Source organism: Strongylocentrotus purpuratus, unplaced genomic scaffold, assembly GCF_000002235.5.
Source record: "Strongylocentrotus purpuratus isolate Spur 01 unplaced genomic scaffold, Spur_5.0 spur5_scaffold_5, whole genome shotgun sequence".
Classification (NCBI taxonomy): Eukaryota; Metazoa; Echinodermata; class Echinoidea; order Camarodonta; family Strongylocentrotidae; genus Strongylocentrotus; species Strongylocentrotus purpuratus.
In genome coordinates, this window is record NW_022145611.1 from 21,388,220 (window position 1) to 21,412,261 (window position 24,042).

The 24,042-nt window shown below is 35.2% G+C and overlaps 2 protein-coding genes across 2 annotated transcripts; both read right to left on the reverse strand.

The window, feature by feature from the left end:
• Positions 1-195: 195 nt before the first annotated feature.
• LOC575510 (nuclear nucleic acid-binding protein C1D) lies at positions 196-5,029 on the reverse strand. The gene is made up of 6 exons (XM_775907.4): positions 4,833-5,029; positions 3,656-3,722; positions 2,690-2,745; positions 2,266-2,320; positions 1,925-1,996; positions 196-1,421 (listed from the first exon to the last, which is right to left on the reverse strand). Exons 1-6 carry the CDS (start codon positions 4,947-4,949, stop codon positions 1,354-1,356), a joined length of 435 nt encoding a protein of 144 aa, XP_781000.2. The 5' UTR covers positions 4,950-5,029; the 3' UTR covers positions 196-1,353.
• Positions 5,030-5,629: 600 nt separating this feature from the next.
• LOC100888848 (multidrug resistance-associated protein 7) lies at positions 5,630-23,764 on the reverse strand. The gene is made up of 19 exons (XM_003727398.3): positions 23,658-23,764; positions 20,553-22,083; positions 20,136-20,261; positions 19,474-19,701; positions 18,724-18,880; positions 17,844-18,094; positions 16,965-17,216; positions 16,342-16,440; positions 15,701-15,890; positions 14,511-14,759; positions 14,130-14,289; positions 13,426-13,609; positions 12,562-12,777; positions 11,989-12,116; positions 11,236-11,405; positions 10,438-10,598; positions 9,608-9,861; positions 8,958-9,201; positions 5,630-8,425 (listed from the first exon to the last, which is right to left on the reverse strand). The coding sequence occupies exons 2-19, from the start codon at positions 22,062-22,064 to the stop codon at positions 8,216-8,218; spliced, it is 4,791 nt and encodes a 1,596-aa protein (XP_003727446.1). The 5' UTR covers positions 22,065-22,083; positions 23,658-23,764; the 3' UTR covers positions 5,630-8,215.
• Between the last annotated feature and the right edge of the window lie 278 nt (positions 23,765-24,042).

Here is a 24,042-nt window from a genome sequence, read left to right on the forward strand (position 1 = left end):
CCACACATTAGCCATTCTATTATTCATATAGTTCCAACAGTAGTCCATCTTTCAAGGCCCGTTTCAATGTGAACCAGTTGCTATGTTATTATTTCAATGTCCTGAACATGCACCATACTCAACTAAAACAATTTTTGATGTCCATTACAACTTATAAATAATTCTCATCAAGATTCAATTACAGCAACTCAAATATAATCAGCCATTCAAGAAACAAATGCCATTTTATGTAATAAATTTAATGGGATTTGTAGCATAGTCTATCTTGAATTATAACCATGCAACAAAGATAACACTGACGAAACCAAAGTACATTGTACCTTATTCTACCCCACCCCCACCCCACTTGTCATTTCCACATTAAAAGGTTTCATATTGAAGCAGTTTCATAAAATAGCATGTGACTGTAGTTATTACTACTTGTTTGTTCAAGGAGTTATTATTAGGCCCAATAACTCCTTGGTTTGACCACAAAGTCAATCAACAAAATAAAATAATTCATTTCATATCCCACTTTGACTCTAAATAAGAAGGGTAGAGATTATGAGGTCAAATTCCACAGATTATATCACAATTTGGTTCTCTTCCGAGTATGTAGGGTGAAATAGAAAAAGGATGAATTTAAAATGGAAGAAAAGCATGTGATAGAAAGGAGGATTATACAGAAATTAGCAAGAGATACGACATCGATATAATAATTTACAAGAACTCCATAGAGAGAGAGAGAGATAGGAGAAGAGAGAGAGAGAGAGATAGGGTTAGGGGAGAGGGAGACAGAGAGCAATAGAGGAAAATAGGAAAGATTTCAGAAGATAAAACCTGTTTGAAGTAGTATACTAACAGGAAAGGTTAAAATCCACAAATAAATCATTTCTAAAGATAATAAACCAAAACTTTAAACTTTTCAGCGTGTTTACAAGAAAAATGCTTTTGTTTATCAATTTTGAAACATTAGGCACTTACGTCATTGTTTAATCAGTTAAGTTGAAGCCTGAGAAAATATCTACGGTAAACCCATTTAAACTGCACATAATACAAAACATAGATAACCTCCAATGGGTAAATGTCAGTTTTAAAGTTGTAAAGATATCTTCAGAGGCTGCAACATATCAGGTTCATGTCAACATTTCTTTCATCACGTTGAAATATTTGTAGAGACATATACTCCCATGTTGGTCGCTCATTGTAAAATATGGTCTCTTCCAAGATTCTCAGCTGCTGAATCACTGAAGCTTCGAGATATTCCTCTGCTCCATGGTCCATACAAAAAGTGACAGTTTGCAGTGTATCTCTGGAAGCAAGTCGATCTCAACCATCCGTGTCTTTTAGAGTCTTTAATCCACATGACAATGGTCATCTTGATTTCTTAGATGGGCCTGCTGGTTCATCCTCTACTTTCCTCTTTGTTGCTTGAGACTTATCTGCAATTTTCAATAAAGTAAACAATATACAAATTACATTGAAAAACAGTTGACCATAAAAAGTTAATTATTGCATGAATACAAATCAAGATTCAGTGATTGATACAACACAGGCTTAGGTTTTGTGGCCTGATTTGACCAAATGTGGGCATTAAGAATCTGAACACTGTTACATGAAATTAAATTTTATGTGCAAAAGTAATATAAACAGGCCTTTCACATAGCCTATTTAGTTTGATTTCCTCCATGAAAGCCTAATTATAGATCCAAGATTTGTAGACAGTCTGTCATTAAACTGAATTCTATTAGCATTTGTTCATGAATAAATTATTTCTGCAGTTTCACAATCACAAAATTTCTTTGCATTGTTACAAAATCAAATTTATGAGAGCTGACATCATATAATAGATGTAATTCCATAACGATTCTATCTGTTGACTATATGGCATTGAGACCTTTTTCAAGAACCTTTTGTTGTGAGAATCAAACTAGTATTCACTCACCTTTACCAGCTTCATTTTCCCACAGAGCATTCTTGATGAACCTCTTGGCTGCACCCTTATCCAGTTTGGCAGCTAGGGATGTGAAAGAATACAAAATCATTTTAAAGAAAAAAATACAGAATTACATTATTTATAGGAAACAAAAGCTGGTTGATGATTAGTATGCTTAATTCGTGGATTCACAACTTATTCATCGCATTAACTATAAGAAAGCATGATAATGTCCAGAGACTGATCTGCAAACATGAACATATGAACATACTTGTAACAGTAAAGTCTTTCACATGAAATGCTAAATTCTGCCTTTGATCAATTTGGTAATTACTGGAGTTTATACTCACCTTTCTTTTTATCAGCAATATCCTTTACCCTTGACATGTATTTCTGTATTCTGCCCTGTGATAAAGGAAAGAGACCAGTTTTACATCAGAATATAGTTTTTCCATATCATCAATGACATGACAAACAAAAATCTAGACACAAAATATTAGCTGAACCAAAGAAATCACTGAAAAATTTAAAGTTTATACTGCTGGAGCACAGTAAATTTTACTAGAGTCCAGACAGCATTCTATTCATAAAAGTTATCTAATATTCCTCTCAAATAATGAACATTTCAATATGAGTACAAACAAAAATCTCTATAAATCATATACTCAATATCACTCATATGTGAGAGTGAGAATGACAAAATCTTGCTTGAAAGGAAACAAATTGTAAATCTATAAGACATTACATTGAAGTGCAGTAGGAGGGAAAACTTACTAATTCCTGTTTGATAGGATGATTCCTTGGATCAACGCCTTGTGTGCACAGATACACTGTAAAAGAGCAAAATATTGATTTAAAAGCTACAACTTTACAAAACTTTTACAAATTGAAACTACATGTACCGTGAAACCTGTCTATAAAGACCATCCAAGGGAGACAAGAAAAGTGGCATTTATAGGCAGGACTTTATGTACAGGTTCCTTTAGTACATGTTTTAATAAACCATCTACAAGGGAAACAAAAAATGTGGTCTTTGTAGACAGGTTGTATTTCTATACAGGTGGTCCCTAGTTAAGCAGGTTTGACTGTATATTGATTTGTTTACCTTCTTGAACACACAACATGTACACTGACATGTTCAGCTAATGCTTAGGGGCCATTTTTTCACATGAAATATTGGCCATCAAGAGAATCAAAAGTAGCAGTGAGGAAAGAGAGTTATTACTGGTTTTAAAAGTCACAATTGGACATCACTGACATACAGCAACTTCTATAACAGCTAATGATTGTCTTAGTTACATTAACTTTTGAACGTTGAACATTGAAATGACATTTATTTCTATCATCATGACAGTGTATACAAAGATAACATATGGAATATCATAACAGATCACAATATCAAAATGACATATAAAATAAATAAATTAACGTAATATCATTCAAAATGTAGAGAAAATATGAAAATATAAACCATAGTACAAATGCAGCAGGCACAGAAGTAATAATAACATATGCTTCGAAGAAAAAAAAAGGGGGGATTTCATTTTGGTATGAGAGATATGGTCTTCAAATAGATTATGCATTATAAAGAGACAGAATATTTTCAACATTGTGGATAACATTTGATCATTCTTCAGAAAAAATTTTTTTTTTAAAAGGAGCTTTGAAGAGAATGGTGTACAGTACAGTAAAAAGTATGTTAAAAGCTAGAGATATTTCTGAGTAAATTTCTAAACTTACTCCAGAAGAAGGAATTGATGGAATAGGCAAAGGTGAGTTGTAATTTGGCCTTGTCCAATGAATCCAGCTGAAAAATGAATAAAAGAATGACATTTCATAAATAATAAAATCACTGCAATATTCCATAGAAAACAGAATTATTTATATAGATCTACATGTATTGAGCTAGAGAGATGCCTTGTACTGTGTTTCTCTGTCATTTCAATGTGAATTCCCACCAACATTTGCTACTTTTACTAGGTAAATTGATTACCGTAAAGCTGCATCAACCTTACAATTAAATTCATGACCAAAGATGGTCTTCCTCTTCTGGACTACTGTCCAACACCCCTCAAATGGGTTTAATTAATAGACAGGGTGGGGTGTGATGTTGATAATTGGATAGAGAGAAAGAGAGAGAGAGGATTGGCTTAATGTTTATTTAACTCAGAAAGGTGGTTGTGGACTGCTAGTGCTAGTTTACAGTACCGGTAATCATCTTTGTCGAGGATTGATTTTGCGTAAAGTGTCAGCATGCAGAGTGTACTATTATGTGCATTATTGTGAAAGGAAAACCCAACCATTCACCTACACAATAGCACATCACAAGTTGCAACAACAAAAAATGCAAAATGCAAATTGCAAATCGAACTGCAAACATGAATCATTACCTTAGTTCAACTAAAAAATTGGTCTAATTTGTTTGGGGATAGATCTAGTCTATGTTCCACCGAGACGTCTGGATTCACAGAATGCTCTCATTTCTCGTCGGAGAATGTCAAAGACAAAATATGTTTAAAAACCTCTCCAAGCGGACAGATTTATCTGTCAAGCAAACGTGATTCAGAATTTAGTGATTCAGAATTTAGAGGCTCAGATATTGACTTTCTTTGAGTTATACTTTGAGTGACATGATTGTCCTTGTTCAACTTCAAGTTTCAACTTTTGTCATTTGATTCAACTTCAACTTTCAAGACTAAACTTTATAATTAAGTTTAAATAAGATTTAGAATATAAATATGTTGTTACCTACATCCTAGACTTAGTGAGTATCACTATCAGTAGACAGTACACCAACAAATATGTCGGAAATATAAATAAACTCAGTGTATTTTTAGTATTGCACAGCGCCCTGCACATGCTCCTAAACCCAGCATAATTTTCTATAGATGGGACACCACGCAGATCATGCAATTACCTTTCCATTGATATCGGCTAAGCTGACAGAATTCATTGGCTCGAATACATTCTCTACTTCACACAGAGCTGCTTTAAAGTCTTCCAAGTTCTTTGCTATCTCTTTTGGGGCCGCCATGATGTCCCAATGTGAAAATATTAAGTAGAATTTAACTTCGTCCTCTCCACAACGCTGACAATTTGCAATTTGAATATTCATATCAAGTTTTCCTCACTTAGTCTGGTTTCCAGATCAATTTAGTTTTATTTGTCATAATCATGTAATAAAACCCCGAAACATCTTCTTTTAATTCCTTTTTATGTTTATGTTCAGGTAATTGCTAAGATAAAAGAAGTAAGTCTACTTTTGTACACATTCATATATTCCAAATGTCTAAATGTACATTCTTCGTTCAATTTTGACAATGGGAAACATTTAGAATTAGTGAGACGAAAAAAAAGAGAGCCAAATTTCTGGGTTTCTGTAGGCATTTTTACCTCTATGTATTCTTTGTCTTTCTTCGTTGACGGTCAAACTGTGCACTCTCCTTCTCCCCCTTATCTACAGTTTCTCTCACTAACCCATCCTTGAACCTTCCCTTCTTTCTCTCTAAAACAATTTTCTATTTCTCTCTTAATTCCTTTATACTATAGCTTTCTTGATACGCCCACTCCCTTCTCTCAACTCTTTTTTCTCTTCAATTCTTCTCTTATTATTTCTCAGCTTTTTTTATAACTCTCCCTCACTTTCTCTCTCTGTGACAACCTCGCTGTTAGGCTCAGTTTCTAAACAACTGCTTAGAAGTTAGCTACAAAGCATTGATTTTGAAGAAATTTTATTTTCATTGCACTATTTTTCTTCAAAATTCAGTTATTGATGATACTCAAAACAAAAATATAGAGGAAAGCGTGGTTTCTATCAAATCTCCAACCATCTTCAAATCCAGCACATTGGAGAATCTACTCAAATGCTCTCTAATATAACAAATTATACAAATCTGTGATGAGAAGTAAAATAAAACAAACAAAATATATATACACTGTATACCGGTATATATATAACAGTGAAAATAGGAGGTAATGGATGCTTGCACAGCTAAATCAGTGGACCCTTTGGAAGACTGCCCCCGGCTACGTAAGTTAGTCTACTTCATGTACCTACCCTGTAATGACTGCTTAATTACCACACTCAAAATCCTATACAAAATATAGTCCTATTCACATCATTTTAATGGCACCTAAGAGTCGAAATTGACACCAACCAGCCAAAACCATTACAATAATATTTAGCTTTATTTTTACCTGCATATCATGTTCCAGCAATATCCCATTTGGGGGCAACCATGCAATGCTTTATCTTAAAGGCACACACAAATTAGAAAAAATACATTTCAATAAAATATGGCTCAATCCTTTTGAAAAATGTCATCAAATACAATAAAATTGTGTACCTGGCTGGCAGTTTTAGTGCTGAAACAGGATTCTGATAATACAACATATTATCAGCTACTTTTACTGTAACATTTCTGGCACTCTACTGATGATATATAAATTTAATGGTAACCAACCTGTAATTTATATTTGTGCGCTATAATCATCAATATTTTGAAACATATATGTATACCGGTATTCATATTTTGTTTACCGTATGCAAACAAGATAACTACAAGATGCAATTCATAAAAGGCACATTTATATCTTAGATAAAAATTTAGCACACACAAAGCAAACTTCTATAAAATACCTTTGTAGTAACATCCATTTGGATGAAGAAAAAAGTAAGTGAAATAAAAGTTTAACATTATAAATTCATTTCATCTTGATATCATCAATTCAATTCAGCATCTATATATTAACGATGTTATTTTGAACCCTGAGAAATTAACACTATGGCTCATTATATTGTGTATTTTTAAGTACAGAAAATAAAGGACAAATATTGTATTTCCAAAAACAACAACATGTCTCTTCGGCATCAACTTAGTATTGCTTACAGTTCTCCCATAATTTAAAGAGTTTCACACACTCATAACAATGTTTCTTTAAAAGTAGATTCCCATTTCTGGCCGATTGAAGAAAGTAGTTCACACACACCAATTAAACAAAGAATGCAATAAACATAAAGTAAAGTTATCAAAATTCATCATATAAGTAAAACTGTTAGTATTTGAATCCCAATACAACAATATCTATTGATTTTTATTGCGATCAAAATTTCATGTAAAGTAGAGATTGTTTCTTCCTCTATTTCAAGTTCTTGAAAGATATCTTTCTAAATACAAAAATATGATCATTTTATGTACATGTATTTTAAGTTTGGTTCCAAAGATGAAACATTAATGAATTTTTCTGTGACCTTCTAAGACCTGAACAATCTGCATTTATTTTATCTTTCCATTAGGATTCACAAATTCTATTTTTAAAAATACACAACAAGCTCATTTCTAAATATAGGAATGTTAGAAGGGGTAAAATATATATACTATCTTTTTAAAGATACAATGACTACCTAATATTATAATTTTACAAGTACCCTTTGAGTACATAGATCTTCTACAAAATAGAACATAGTTACAGACCCTGCATAGATATATATTAAAATAACTACTAGCAAAAACTTAAACTAAAAACGGAAACAAGAATAAAATGAACAAACAAAACTATAAAAAAAGATTGTCAAGAGAAAACAGATGCATATTTAACATAAAATCCCCAATGTCTAACAGAATATGTGAATATACAGTGCGCCCCAGATAAAACCAAGAAATATGCATCATATGAGTTTCATAAAATGAAAGAGGAGGATCTAAGCTTTACAAATATGTGTCATTTATTCATTATAATTGTGAGTAAGTTATGATAAAACATTGATAATTCTCGGTTTCGTTTTTTCTGGAAAGCACTGTATGCTTAACTTGTAGGATAAACTGAAAGTGCTCTTCCTACTGAGGAAGGTGAATTGTTCTAGGGGAGAAGTACAAAAAGAAAAGTACTATCTGTATTCTCTATAATATTAGATCATAAATCTTGGTTCATAGAACATATTTGTTTCCCTGTACATCACTATTGATTTTTCAGATATGATTTACTGTTCAGTATCCATACAAAGTTTATATTTCTTGATCTTTTATTGAAAGAGATCTTTCTGTATGTTTAGACGTTGTATAATGCATGTACCTGTCTCCTGTACCATGGTCCATGTTACAAATCTCAATTTAGGACTGGTCTGTCTGAAGGAGATGGAAAAACCGTTATTGAAGAAATAAATAATCATCAATGATCGACAGACGTCTGGAATAAACTAACTCATAACCACTTGATTCAAAAGTGTCTAAAATCTAAACTTTAAGTAGTGCTAAACTTGTTACAGCCAATGATAATAATAACATGCTTTGTCACAAAACATTATGCATCTACTGTGGATACCGACGCCTTTCCAAATTGTTCCACCTTGCCATCATTCATGACTAAGATCCGATCACTATCCTTGAGGGTGTTCACCCGATGGGCTATCGTCAGGACGGTGTTATCTCTGAACTCCTCTTTGATGGCCTGCTGGAGTAGGTCATCCGTTTCCATGTCAACACTGGCAGTTGCTTCATCAATGCACAAAACCTTTCAATTAAAAAAAAGGATATATTTAGTTCTACGCTTTTGTCAACTTGATCCCATGACTTCTTCAGAAAGTTAATCATTGTCCATCTTGCATATCTACAGCATATTTTCCAAAGAAAGAGACAAACATAATAAAGGACTGCTGGAATGCTAGTTCCATGTAGAACAACTGGGTTTATTAAAAGGAATGTGTGAAATATTCTGGTCTAAACAGCTCAGAACTGACTTCTTGCATATATATATACATATCGAGGGGTCAGTGACACACAGATGTAACTCCATTTTTTTTTTTGACAGAGCACTTGGGCCTTAAAGAGTTAAGTCTTTGTTTCACTAGCCATTAACTTCAATGTGGGTGTTGGGTGGAGTTAATGCTTTGTGTTTCCTGGAAAGCCCACACTTTTCTGAACATTTTGATATCAAATACTCATTTTTGCAAAATATGGAGTTACGTCTTTGTGTCACTGAACCCTCTATATCTGGTTTGTGCCCCTTCGAAACTATGGTAGTAAAGTTTAAAAGTTTGACCCACCTTCGCCTTGGTCAGCATGGCTCTAGCCAGACAAACCAGTTGTTTTTGACCGGTAGAGAACTGTTTCCCTCCCTCACCAGCCATTGCATCTAGACCTCCCATCCGGACGATGACGTCTTTGACGTGGCACTTCTCCAAGACGCACCATAGCTCTGAATCACTACGCTGACCGACCGGGTCTATGTTCTCTCTGACCGTACCACTGAATATGAATGGGTCCTGGGGTATGATAGCTAGTCTAGACCTATGAAGTACACAAAATATTGACACAGTTTGTAACGGTTTAATGGTTATACATCTTGATTAAAACCCACCGCTTTGGATTGAGCAGTGGACAAGGAATTTAAACAAACATATCTTGCTGTATATCACTTTCACAATACCCTTTAAAAGAGACTGAATTTAGTACATGAAATTGTGAAGAAACACAATCAAACAAAATCCTATTTAGCTAAAAAAATATTTGAGATGATTTAATTGTTTTGTTAATACTAATAAATCTAGATTGATGTTCTCCTCATACTGATAGAGTGTTCAGCAATATTGATATTGATAGATCATCCCAAATAAAGGCTCAATTAAATATTGATAGATAATCCCAAATAAAGGCTAAACTAAATAATTGGTGAAAGGAGCTGAAGGCTACTCACCTGACATCTTCTAGAGACATATCGGCCAGGTTTACTCCATCAATGGACACAGTGCCTTGCTGGATCTGGACCATCCTGAAAAGGACCAGGAACAGAGTGGACTTCCCAGACCCAGTCCTTCCAACGATACCAATCTTCTCTCCAGGTTTGGTCTCGAAGCTGACTCCATCCAGAGCCTTGGGGTGATCCTCTCGGTAGGAGAAGTGAACATTGTCAAACTTGACTACACCACTGTGAGGCCATAGAGCAGGTACCTACAACATATAAAGATGTGTAGTCATCAAGCAAACAACCTGACCGACAACTCTGAGAATTATATCTGTGAAATTCAGAGCATGTTAAAACCCCACTGCACTAGTTTGGCCAGGAGGGATTAGACCTCCCTGCATGGTCACTGACGGGTGATTATCTCATCAAATCAGCTCTCAAATAACATAAGAAAAAGAGGATCATTGGGGGACCAATGGTCATCAATTAGGCATTGTTTGCTCTCGAAGCGCGCGAGTAGCTATAAGTAATGCATTGGGGCTTTAAGGAAACTATAAATTCATCAACATTATAGAGGGGAACATGGGAAAATATTGTACTTTTACCTCTTTTGCAGATATCATTATCCCACACGGATCAGAGGTGACATGAGCCACTTTTACAATATAAAATTGACCAAGACTACAACCTACAAGTGCTCTTATACAAATCATATGCTTTTTAATTTATGAATAGGGCACTATGATCATTCAATATTCACAAGAAAATATTATAACAATCAAAATGAGAGCTTCAAACTAAACTATGTCAATACAAAAAACTTACAAAATCCTATCACATACCTGAATAAGTCCACCTTGCACCTCAGCTGGTATGGCCACCGTATAGTGATGCGTTCGCTCTGCACTTATCATGTTCTTCTCTGTCTCTGTCAATGTGTTGATGGCACTGATAAGCAGGTTTGTGATCGACAAGGCGTACGATATAGCTAGCCCTACAAGGCCTATAATGAAAAACAAATTATTAAAAAAAGCAAAGAACCGTCATTGTCAAGGCATACAAAAAAGCCTTTTTACATACAATTTTTACTACACAAATTTTGTTGATCTTTGACGAATGAGCTTACTGAAATAAAATTTATCTTCCTTTTCAACCAAGTGATCAATAAAAATGAGGGACTCTTCATTTTGAACTGTTATGGTACCGATTAAGATGTAAAAAAGTGCATGCAGAAACAACTATTAATATTTGCTTTTGCAGTAAATCTTCCTATTCACTACAGATTCTTCTCATTTCAAAACTAAAAACAAAGATGAATGAAAAATTGTGATTTTTGGCAAAAAATTGTGATTTTCAAATTTTCCCCAATTTGCCTGAACTCATAATAATTCTGAAGGCAATTTGGGACTTTCATGATGAGAAAACAAAGATCATTGAAAATTTTTGATTTTTGGCAAAAATGATGAGCTACCTGTAAAATCCCTTGCCATTTTTGCCAAAAAGTGGCGGTTTTTGAATTTTTCAAAATTTACCCCAACGCCTCTTTTAAGGAAACAAATTGGGATCAACATCATTCTGAGGGCATATTGGAACGTTCATGATGAGGAAACACAGAAGATTGACAATTTTCATTTACAAACCTGGATCTACAGTCTGGAAATGATGCTCCAGTACCGCTATAACAGCTACGGCTGTAATCATGCCAACACCAATCATCTGCAATCGGAAGGCTAACCAGTAGGTGACTGTGTTACTACTAAACCAGGCACGCTGATTCAGCTCCAACTTGGACCGATTTTCAAGTCGGAATCTGTGTAAAGAAGTTATGACAGACAAGGTTCTTTTGAAATGAAAATGAAAGCGTACATGTATATACCTATAATACCACACCTATGTCAAAATATATCTACGACCAAATAAAAAGAGGACATGAGATGTTGAATAAAAGAAAATTTTAGATTACTTCAATTCTTGTATTTCATGAAATTTAGTGACAACTTATGCAGTGACAGAGTCAGGAAGCCAGTATACATGTGCATTATTTATGTAAGTTAAAAAAATGTCATAAATGTCATAAGTTAATGTGTTGATGATGATGAACTATAATTATGATTGCATACTATTTCATAAATGGCCATGTTTGTATAACCTTTGTTATACATAAATTTTCCCTGCCCTGTCAGAGCTGGTGTGCTTAAGGACACAGCTGTTATTATAAAACTTATTTAGCCATTAAAACATTTGGAAACGAGACAAAACAAAATATGAGACCAGAACAGATCATGAAGCATATATTAGATAGATCAGATATCAGAATTTCTGATCAAATGCTCATTCACATTCCAATTGAGATCAGGATATAAACCCACAGTAAGATCAACATGATCACATACCTTCTTGTAGCCCTCATGCCCTTGATGACAGACAACCCTGCTAGTGTCTCTGAGAAGTGGCTGTAGATTGCTGAATTTGATATGCTGTAGATACGACGTAACTCCCTGGATGTCTTACGATAATAGTTCTGAAGAAAACAGATATGCAAGAAGATTGAAATTGAAATTTGAAATATTAAAAATTTTGAGTATTGGTATGCAAATATTTCTTTTCAAGCACTAGAGGAATCTAACTACTATTGTGCAATATACAATTAACTATGAATTGAAATTTAAACTCTCAATCTATGTTTGGATATATGGATAACCCCAAATCTAAGTGGAAGATTGCAATTTTGTGGCGGTGAATAAAACAAGTTTTTTGGAATAAAACATATTCATTCAAATGTACTCACTACTACATACTCATGCCTACAGTTTGATAGTAATTCTTAATTTACACATAAGTTACTGCACAGATAAATAAACTCATGGTCACAAATAAGGAAACTGAAATATTATACAACTAATCTGATTTATGAAAATAATGTTCATGGTGGAAAGGTTTGTAGAGAACAAATAACATTCACATACCTGAATGTAATAATACATGATACCAATCGGTATGAGGCACAGGGTGAACCAAGGCAGACCATAGCATGTGATTACAACCGTTCCCAGGAAACTGAATGCTTGGGATAGTAGGATGTTGAGTACGAAGGGCAGACCAAAGTCAATGGTGAACACATCAGAGGAGAAACGGTTGATGATTCGACCAACTGGAGTTTTCTCAAAGAATGAAATTGGAGCCTGACAAAAAGAAGAGAAATTTATTAATTGTTTGAGTCATGAAACCCACTGAGTCGTAACAAGACATATACTTTTTGTATTGAATGTTTGCTTTATCAGAATATGAAATCCATCAAAATGCTTAAATGGCATCATTAGATTATTATTATTAGTAGTAGTAGTAGTAGTAGTAGTAGTAGTAGTAGTAGTAGTAGTAGTAGTAGTAGTAGTCATTACACATCAAAGCTGATGACAGGAACATACATCAGTTATGACCTTATTCAATAAACCTTCATTTCATATTTCTCTGAAAGCTTGCAGATTTATGCATCAAGCACACATGATCTACTGACCCTCCTCAGTTTGAAAAATCTTTGTCAGTGTAGTCATATAATTCCAATCTGTATTATTGATCATAACTGGAAAATGCTCTTCCAAAAAAAAAATACAACAAATTTATAAAGCGCTTGTGACATAAAAGTTTCAAAGAGCTGCACACAAATCAAGATTAATCCAAGAACAATCAATATTACTAATGGAATTAAAATCACTTAAATTACCTAGAAAATAAAATATTACCAACATAACTGCAAAATTAACAATTACTTAAATTACAAAGAAGAATACTATAAGTAGAGTTAATACAGAATTGACACCTATTAAACTTACCCTAAGAATACTCTTCAGTAGCCCATCATGAATCATCGTAGCAGCCTGTATACCTCCATAGGCAAATAAGAATGCTCTCAGGAGTGTGAAGATAGAGTTGGCACCTATCAAGCCTCCATAGATCCCCAAGTAGAACTCTAAGGAAGATGAGTTGTCCGTGTCTGAATGATACTCACTCAAAGACCTGTTATTAAAACAAAAATATATGTATACTTGAGAGAACCACCATTCATCTATCAGACCCTGCTCAAATCAATAGAGCGTGGATGCCAGTGATCATCAATAGTCTGTTTGTTCATATGGTTAATATACTCTATGAAATAGTAAACAATTTCTATTTAATTAATAGTAAGCCTTAAGAAATTTATTTTCTCTATCATACTCACCCTATCTGTATTATAACTGTTCCTTGTATCTATAGGATTCACTGCTCTTGTAGAGTTGGTAACCTTTTATAGGTTCCGGTTCATACATCTCCCCAATATATTGGATTTTGTATACAATTCATGGCTACCCAAGTAAATGCATGGTTCCTTCTCCCTTTTGAAATCATGCCCTATACTTTATCCTCCGAATTACCCACATACTCTTAGAAAGCTATCATGATTGTCATGACTTGGTGACCTGCACACAGACGAATGTTGATTGCTATAAAAACAAAAGATGAAAACCTGTAACTGAATGGTGACCCTGATAGTACTTACTGGTAGTGATGTGTTTCCAGACCAAGTGATAGGTAGATTGGTTCAATCAAAGATGATTGGTGTGTAACAGGTGGTGGATGGGTGGTATGGTTGCTGGGTGGGGTTCCTCTTGTGTGACCGACCCAATATGATAACCACCAGTCACTCACATTCTTTGACCCTGGAAGGGAAAATAAAATAAAGAAGGAGGAGTGACCACCCGCTACTTGCAAGATGAAAAACTAATGTTTTTGAATATTATTTATTTTAATAAAATGGTATCTGATGTCTGATAGTGATGAGAATGGTGTAAGATACATTTATGAATGAAAAAAATACTAGTATACGTTGTCTCCCAGATAAAAACATGGGGATTAACATTTTAAACATGAATATAGGTACCTTGCATGAGAACGAAGGACAGGAATACACACACAGCTAGTAGAGTTCCAACAGCGTTCCAGTATGATTTATAGACTCCAAATTTGACACTGCCTTCTTCTTTCTCCTCCTCTTCTACCAATTTCTTGGTGTCGACATCCTGACCTTTGACCTCCGTCTCAACGACCTTGTCATCGCCATCGCTCTCAGGTTTGTTGTAATTGATGTGGGTAGCAAACTGAGATTGCTTGAAGACAACACTGGGAGGACCTGAGAGAAATGGGTGGATAGTAATTCTTTACAATTTTAATATATTTGGATGCCCCTGTGGATGTATTATAAGCACTAGAAAATTTAGCCCCTAAAACACTACTGCTTTCGAGAAAAATTGAATATAGAAATTTACTGGTGCTCCCGGTAAATTTTGATAAATTTCAAATAGCGCCTACGGCTGTACAATGGTAGCTGCGACCATGAAAATTTCAGAATATGTAGTTGTGATATATAATTTCCAAACGGGAATAGCTAATCGGTTGAGTTTAGTCAAGAAACATTGTTGTACAGCTTAATTAATATCTTGACCTTGAGAGGGAGCTATACAACTTAAAGAGTTTATTATTTACAATTTCATAACTTTAGACCCGATTTCAACCGCGACAATGATCAATGAATATTGTAGGATCACATATGCTTCCAATATATTAATTTGAACCAAATTCATGACCCCATACCAAAAATTTTGTATTACCTTTAATCACCAAATAATATGAGGAACAGAATGTTTAACAGTAAATCTAAGAAAATTTACAAAATATGAATTTAATATGTAAAAAGGAGATGAAATTATCTCAATAGAACTTGTCACTGAGGAATCACCAAGATGTAAACCATCAGATCATTCCCATTTTCTTGATTCCATCTCCACAAATTAGAATATCCGAGGAAAAATTGACAGATTATTGGTAGAGGTGTCGTGGTCGAGTGGATACGTCGCCTGACTGTTGCTCACAAGGTCCGTGGTTCGAGTCCCGCCGCTGCACTAATGTCCTTTGGCAAGACATTGATCTACATTTGCCACACTCAACTCAGGCGATGTAAATGGGTACCTGGCAGGAATTAATTCTTTGAAATGCTAAGGCCGGGGTAATAATAAAATTTCTAGATAGACGGCGCTATAGAAATGCCTATTATTATTATTATTGCTTTCTCACCTATATCCACAATCTTGAAATCATCCATGACCACTACCACATCAGCCTCCACCAAGTAACGGGTGTGGTGGGTGCATACGACACGCGTCTTGTTTCGAAGTAATCCCATGATGCACTTGGAGAAGATGTGTTGTCCTACGTCAGCATCAACAGCAGCCAAGGGATCATCAAGGAGATAGATGTCACTGTCCTGAGGAAACGAGAATGGACGATATCACTGTCAAAACAAACTCATTACTTCACTTTCAAAGCAAAAAGAGACTTAGGTTGAAATATCCTAGTCTGTACCTTTTAGTTACCAAATTTCCATGAGACATTTACTAATCTGCTTTAACATACATATACAAAAGAGTGCTTGTTTTCTGACATATCTTCTTTAATGGATCTGTGTTATGTTATGGGATTGCAATTTTCACAGCAGCAAGTTTGTATATATTACAAAGTCAGCAATACATAGCCATAACAAACCCATATTGTGATGTCTTGGCCCATTGCATAAAACTTACCATTGATGGTAACTTTGCCATCAATGGCAACTATCATGGTAACAGGGCTCAACAGCCAATCAAAATCAAGGTTTCCATGGTAGTTACCATCGATGGTAAGTTTTGTGCAACGGGCCATCTCTATTCTTCTCGTACCTGATAGACTGCTCTGGCCAGAGCAACCCTTGCTTTCTGTCCACCACTAAGAGTGATTCCATTCTCACCAACCTCTGTTTCATCTCCAGCAGGCAGTATCTATACATGGCAAAATACAGAGATTAAATGATAAAAATAATAATAATAATATTCAGCTTTTATCTAGCGCTAAATACAAATGTCTTTAAGCGCTTTACAGATATACTATTACCCCGTAAAATTGTCAAGAATGGAGTTCTGTTTTACAGTTCCATTCCAAGGTAGCATTAAAGTTGGAACAGTTTGGGGGACAAACAGACATGAAGGCGGTCATCGTAAATAAATGGCACTAATCATCTTTTTTTTCAATTCTTTTAAATTTTCTTGAACTTAGTTAAAAAGAAAATTGAAAGCCTATATTCAATCAAAAACATTCCTTTAAAATATACATACACTACACAAAACGTACCAGGTGAATATCAGTTAATAAAGTGTTAATTTTGTCTCTTGCGATGTATTGGCATGCCCAGTCAATAATTGAAGGGCATTATTTCAGTATTCATGTTTTTACAGCATATCTCCATCAGAGTACAAAAAGAATTCAGGAGCATAGGCTTATATCAAAAGAAATTAAGACTACATACCCTGAGGTCTTCAATGAGAGCACATGCTTCAACCACACTCATATATCTGTCAGCATTGTAGGCCTTTCCAAACAGGATATTCTCTTTGACCGTAGCGTGTTGTAACCATGGCTCTTGAGTGGCTAGTCCAAATCCTTGACCGAATCCAGCTATACTTATGCTTCCATTCTCCTTGACCATGTCAGCTAAGATGGCCGAGAAGAGAGAACTCTTTCCTGATCCTACTTTACCAATCACTCCGACCAACTGACCCTGGAGATTTTAAAGCAAATGATAAACACAACAGTTCAGACGTTAAAGCTTAACTGTACTACTGGTAGTTTATAGGAGGGATTAGAGCACCCTGCAAGGTCACTGCACAGGTGGTCATCTCATCAACTCAGCTCTCAAATAACATAAGAAAAGGAGGATCATGGGGGACCAATGGTCACCGATTAGGCATTGTTTTCTATATAGAGGGAGCAAGTAGCTACAAGTAGGACAGTGTGGCATTAATTGAAGAAGAACCGTCCGGTGGATGATACAACTGTGTAGCACAGTGTTTTCAAAGGCATTTAAACCATTATAAATTGTCCTGCTACTGTTCTTTGGCCATGCGCATAACAAAACATCGTTTGACAACATAATCAACTCAACCTTTTGGATAACTCTATTACGATGTAAGTACAACTAATGGTAAATAAAGACAGCCACAAAATATTAGTCATCTTGACTCAAGTTGGTACACTGACATAATCTTTACTTACAAAGAAACTGTTCAGGCTCAGCTTTAATCTTAGCTACAATACACTCTACATTAAAAAACATTTTAAATTTTCACTTTTATTTTGCGAAAAGGCAGACTTTAAAAGGGATAGTTATGGATGCACCTGATTTTACCTTGAAGACATTTAAATTAATGTCTTGAAGCTTCAATGGTTCATAATGCTTATCATCATCATCATCAATTGCATCTTCATCTGGAACAAGTTGTCTTGTATCGTCATCTTTTCGGGTCATGCTCTTCCCCTCATCCTTCTTTCCATCACCTTCCTCTTCATCTTCTTTCTTTTCTTCCTTTTTCTTGGGATGTTCCCAATAAAATGAGCCTTGATTGATGTTTAGCTGCTCTCCTTCTGAGAGGCAGTTTTCTGATGATGAATAAATCAATATAATCTTACATGTAAGTTATGTAACGTTGAAATAATTTACTGATCTTTAAACCAACAGTATGGCAGTCATGTCATCATAAGCAAAACTTCTGTAGTCAAATATGTGTTACATTCATGGTTCAAGGTAATAATTACTTTGACATAAATTTGCTTTAATCATCTGCTCAAAGGGTGGTCACATTGAGCTCGACATGCATGTACATACAGCACGAAATATTTACTGAATATTGATTGACATGAATAACAATATGATTCATTCTCATGAAACTAGACATAGGAAAATTCTAAATTTTTCAAGGCAGCATATTCTTTTCGTGCTTTTACTTTAACAGAAGTTCTCATGAAAAAAAGAGGGGCCTAGAGCTATAACATTTATTGGAAAGCCCACAATCATTCTTTCAACAAAAATTAAAAAATTAATCATGCTACAATGTTATAGACAAGTACAAAAGCAAAATCTTTATCCATTTTCCTTCTTATAACATGATATCGTGGTTAGTAAACTAAAGTATTTTACTTATTTTATACTACAATTTGATAGACTATAAAAACCCTATTAATACAATATAGCCACAAAAAAAGGGCTGGCCAACCCGAATGTGTCTTACCTGATTGATAATAAGTGGCTAGGTCTGACTCCTCTAGATCCATGAATTCTTGGACTCTCTTGATGGATACCCATGATTCTATGACTCCATTCAATACCCAAGGGAAAGCATTGAGAGGGCCAATCAGAATGGAAAACAGTGCAAGACTTGTGAACACCTACTCAGAGATTAAAGAAATCAGAGAGGAATGGATATATGAAATTAGTTTCAGTCCATTATCTGCAAGTGCAATAAATGACAAAGTAGAATTACAGTCAAACCTGTCAATAGCGACTGCCCAAGGGACAAAACCAAAAGTGGTCTTTGTAGACAGGTCCCTTTAACTACATTTTTCAATGAGAAACTATTTTTAAGGGAAACAAAACATGTGGTCTTTGTAGACAGGTGGTCACTAAAGCATGTTTGACTGTATAAGCATAATGCAAGAAGCCCCAAAGTATTAGCTGTCATATCTGTAATTACCCCATCCATACAATACCTGTTTGGGCAAAAAGGAATGAATTTAAAATTATGTCAATGCAGTCACCTTACAACAATTGAATAAACAAAACAAAGACCAAATATGTGCAAACAAAAAGAACATTATTCTAGTATTTTTTCCCCATTTTGATTTGTTAGATTTATTTATGGCAATTTTTTGTTTGTTATACTTCCACTCAAAATGAAATTGGATGTATTCATACTGTTTTTCCAGTCTGAATAGTTCACTAAATCAATGTGAGAATATTGCAGCACTCCATTTTAACAAACCTTTGCAGCAGTGAGATCATTGCCAATCAATGCATACGTTGTGAATGTGAGGAGAGAGATAAGAACCGGTGTAGTAGCCCAGAAGTAGACACACATAGCATCCAAGTACTTGATACCCTTCAGACTGCTTAGCTCATCTTGACGCAAATCATCAATCTGTTTCTTAAAGTGACGCTCCCATGCATAGAACTTGATCACACGTATCCCATTCAACACTTCATTCATTATCTGGTTTGGAAGAGAGAAAAAATGAACAAAATATTTCTGTCAGAAGGCATATTTTCTTAGATAACTCTGGTTCTGTATATTCCTCTTTTTTTCCAACTGTCATTTTTTTTCTTCTTTCATTCCTCATCGATGGTTTAAAGGAATTACGGTACATTCATAATTGCACGTACACTTCCCATTTTAATTTATAATTTCAATGATATGAAATGTAATATAAAAACATCTTCACTAAATTCATAGCTTTCTTTGTATCAATAGTGCAAGATTTATTTACCAGGCTTATAGAATCACATGTAACCCACAATAGCTCTCCTCACAAACCATTCAAGGATGTGTGCCACGATAGTCCACTGGACTGGAAAGTTGAAACTACTGAACTTTTAGTACAATTAATGATTTCATATTCCCCATCATAAGATATCTGATTTTGTTACCTTAACTCTGCCATCTTTCTGTTTCATCATATCTGTGTTGAGCTTCTGGATTCTCTCCATAAGGCACTTAGTTAAGGGCATGAGAAGAATAGCAAAGGCGAGACCAGCTAGGAAAGACACACCCACCTGTACAATAATCATTGAAAGGAGCATTCTTTAGAAATAGTGATAGGTTGATGAATAGAGCTTCGTTTTATAATACTTCATTGATGAAATTTAAACTGCATGGCTACACTGTATTTCATGCAAAAAATGATTATTATGGTTTTGATAAAACAATATTATTACCACAAGTGGAAGATAACAAGAGATCAAATTACATGTAAACTATTTTTGTCGAACATTTTACATAAAAGTGCATATTTCTGAACATTTTATCAAACTACTGATGGTCATTTAATGATAAAGAAGACATACCTGTTGGTAAAGTAAATAGAGGGCAACAGCCACTTCAAATGGAAGACTCCAGAATGCATGAAAGCTGTTACAGAAGTTGACTATCCTCCCTGTATCCACACTCATAAAGTTCACAATTTGACCAGTTGTAAATGCTGACAGCGTCGTCGCGCTTACAGATAATGACTTCCTATATACAGTTGTAATCAATGCTGCTCGAACCTGGATTTGTATTTTGGATATCTGATAGTTAAAATGAGTGCCGAGCATGGCAGCGGAGAAAGTGACCAGAAACAGACCAAGAGCATAGTAGTAACCATATCTCATGGGTTCGTTCCTATTCTCCATGAAAGACACCAAGGCATTTAACAACAATGGCCCTCCAAATGTAAGGCAGTTTGCTAAGAATTTTACGATACCCAGCAGGAAGAACTTGACACCATAAGCTTTGAACAACGCTCTGCAGAGAGTCACCTCTGGCTCATTCTTGCATCCATCTTCAATGGTAAATTCTGGAACAATGTTTTCCTCTTGCTTCACTGATCTTGCTTGTGTGCTGCCGTATCCCTTTCTCTCTGCATCTTCATGAGACTGTGCATTATGGTTGGACTTGTTGGTGGTGAATACATCTTCCGCAAAAGCCGCTGATCCTTGGGGATACTTAGTAGAAAAGTATGATTCAACATGGCTGGCTGTGAGTTTCTTTGGTAAATAGAAGACATCGGTGGACCTCGAAAGCTGCCCTTTAGCACCCTTACGCATGAGAGGTCGAGTCCACCAGAAAGTAGCCTTGGACAGCAGACTAGCAGTCTCCTCTGCAATGCCGAGGTTAATGATGTCAGATGATTTCCTTGAAGATGTACTAAGAAGAGGTTCACGATCCTCTCCTCCAATATCCTCATTGATGCTCTGATATAAAGAGGTACCTCCAAACTCATGGTGCACAGATGTGTGCCTTGGTCCTGGTAATAAGGTTCCAAGGTAGAGAGCTTGGAGTACTATCGATGCAATGATGGTACCTTCCTCCCCAGACGCAAGTGTGTCATCTTGATTCAGCAGTTGTTTGATGACAGTACTTAGACGAATACATACAGCTATAAATGTCAATGCCCATATAGCTATCACTGGTTTGTGTGTTCTCACCAGCTGTATACTCTGACGTCTCAGCTTCCACAAGTACAACGATAGTAGAAGCCATGCTACGGAGGATGTTACATTTACAAGATAATCTACAGGAGCTGGTCTTATAGTTCCACTTCCAGTGAATTTTTGAAGTAAAATGCTCAATATAGGTACCAGGGCAGACAAGAGGGTGATGACAAATCGAATATGCAAGGATTTTGATCTCTTGAGATTAGGGCTGGCTAGTTTGTTATTGATGTAATCTATGTAGAGTGCACAAATGAGGGCTAACAAGCCATGACTAGTAAGAACAAACACCAATTGTTCGTAGCAATGGCCGTAGATACTGTGCTTCCAGAAGGTGTAATTGTTGAGTGAATGCCCACAGAAGGTATCCAATGATGAATCCATCTTGATGAAGAGCGAGGACCTGGCAATGGTATGATAACAACAAAAACACATATCATTAGAATTAATAAGTTTAAAATTCACACAAATCCAAATCCATAAACTAAACTGTATGAAAAACCAGAGCCTGATTAAAATTGAAAGCTTCTAAACATTATGGTAATTAAACGTTCACTTGTCCATCGAGGTTGAAAGATGTGAAATTCACTTAATACCTTCGCTCAATCAGTATTCTCAATCCAAGCATTTGAATGCTTCAGAGTAACCTCATCTGATGATTTGTTTGATTTTGTTTTTATTTGTTTTATATGCAACCATTGTATACTTGGTTTTCCCTTTTGCTCTTTATTCCTTGTCTTTCTTTCCCCTATCCTGCACCTTTTCCTAAATTTATTTATATATAATAATTTTGTTTGTTTGTTTTTTTTTGTTTGTTTTTTTGTTTATAATAATAATAATAAAAACGTTACTTATAAAGCGCTTACCACCGAAGTCTCTAAGCACTATACACACAAAATAGAATGACATACAATTACATCTTATACAAAACTAAAAATGCAATAGACATACAAATTACAAGACATATGGAATACACGTCAAAGTGAACAGAGTTAATTAATCATCAAACGCAATTTTGAATAAATGTGTCTTGAGACTAGTTTTGAATAGGTTAACAGTTTGTTTGTTTTTCATTTTGTAATTATATTTCAAATGTATTTTATCAACATTTTGTATCTTTATCTAGTGGATGAACCCCTTTGAAGACCAGCTTTTAGCTGAAAAGGGGGTCCTTCCCATAGGCCTATCGGTATGTGGAAAATAAATAAATTAAAATAAATAAAATAATAATAATGGTGGCTTCTCGTCATTTACATTAGGGTCTCTGGTATTATAACATTGGTCATGGCCAAGCTGCCAAATATGTAGCTCCTTACCATATCAGGTAACATGGATTAATGTCTTGCCAGTTGCCAAATGATATTATTACTTAGTACCAGGCTGGCCAGAGCTCAAACCCTCAACCTTGGGATTGAGACTTCAGTGAAAGAACCACTATGAATTATATTGCTAGTAAACATCTGCAAATTGCCGTTTTAAATCAACTGTCTGATTGTGTCGAGCTGTCCAGGCACACAACGTCTGAATACACTGATCCTCGAATAGAATTTTTAAAATGAACATTTTCTAAAACCTTCACTTTTTCACAAATCGATCACAGGAATGCCAAACAAAAGATTTATTTTAATGTTACAATTCTGTAATTTACAAAGGATAAATTTGTCATAATTCCATACCAGCCTACTCTCAATCCTACAATGCATGAAATCAAACTCTAAAAACAATGAAATCTCCTAGACCTACAATAACAAATTTTTAAAAAAAATCAATGATTATCATAATAAGTTGTGCTCGCACTCCATGGCAGTCAAGCCCAGACTTTGGCCCGTAACTCCGGCGTGGAGATACCCTACTATTACTAAACATACAACAAATCAACTAAATCTTCTTCTGAGTCTTCTAAATTTGGTATGGTATTCCGCATGTCGTTAACTTGTTCAATAATGGTTATGATTTAAAAGTCGTTATGTTTCTTACCTGTTTCGTTGGGTTATCTCTTTTGGAGTAATTTTCCTAAAACTGAAGATATTCGAATAGTCTAAGCACTTTCTCACAGGTTTCACGGCAAACCGGTGCACAGTATACGTATACGTACCGACGAAGGGGTGCTGGCGTGCGCGTGCGTGAAGTAAGCGACTGTAATACACCAGTTTACAGTTGTGTGCGCCATTTTAAACAAAGCCAATGACCTAGAGGTCATGTATTTATGCGTAAATTAGGATTGCGCCCATGCAAATTTTGATGATATCACTGCCCTACGCGCTGCGTTGTGCGCGCACATCATCATTTGCATGGGCGCAATCTTAATTTACGCATAAATACCACTGGTCAAAAGTTATTGGCCCCGCTTCCGGGGCCACTG

Coding starts and splice junctions, on each gene's coding strand:
- LOC575510 (XM_775907.4), bottom strand. CDS start 4,949: ATGGCGGCCCCAAAAGAGATAGCAAAGAACTTGGAAGACTTTAAAGCA. Junction 2,746..3,655: donor CATCAATTCCTTCTTCTGGA/GTAAGTTTAGAA, acceptor GCTCTTTTACAG/TGTATCTGTGCACACAAGGC. Junction 2,321..2,689: donor ATCCTATCAAACAGGAATTA/GTAAGTTTTCCC, acceptor CCTTTATCACAG/GGCAGAATACAGAAATACAT.
- LOC100888848 (XM_003727398.3), bottom strand. CDS start 22,064: ATGGATTCATCATTGGATACCTTCTGTGGGCATTCACTCAACAATTAC. Junction 12,778..13,425: donor TACTGAAGAGTATTCTTAGG/GTAAGTTTAATA, acceptor TCTTTTTGTCAG/GCTCCAATTTCATTCTTTGA. Junction 9,862..10,437: donor TGCAAGGTGGACTTATTCAG/GTATGTGATAGG, acceptor TATATGTTGTAG/GTACCTGCTCTATGGCCTCA.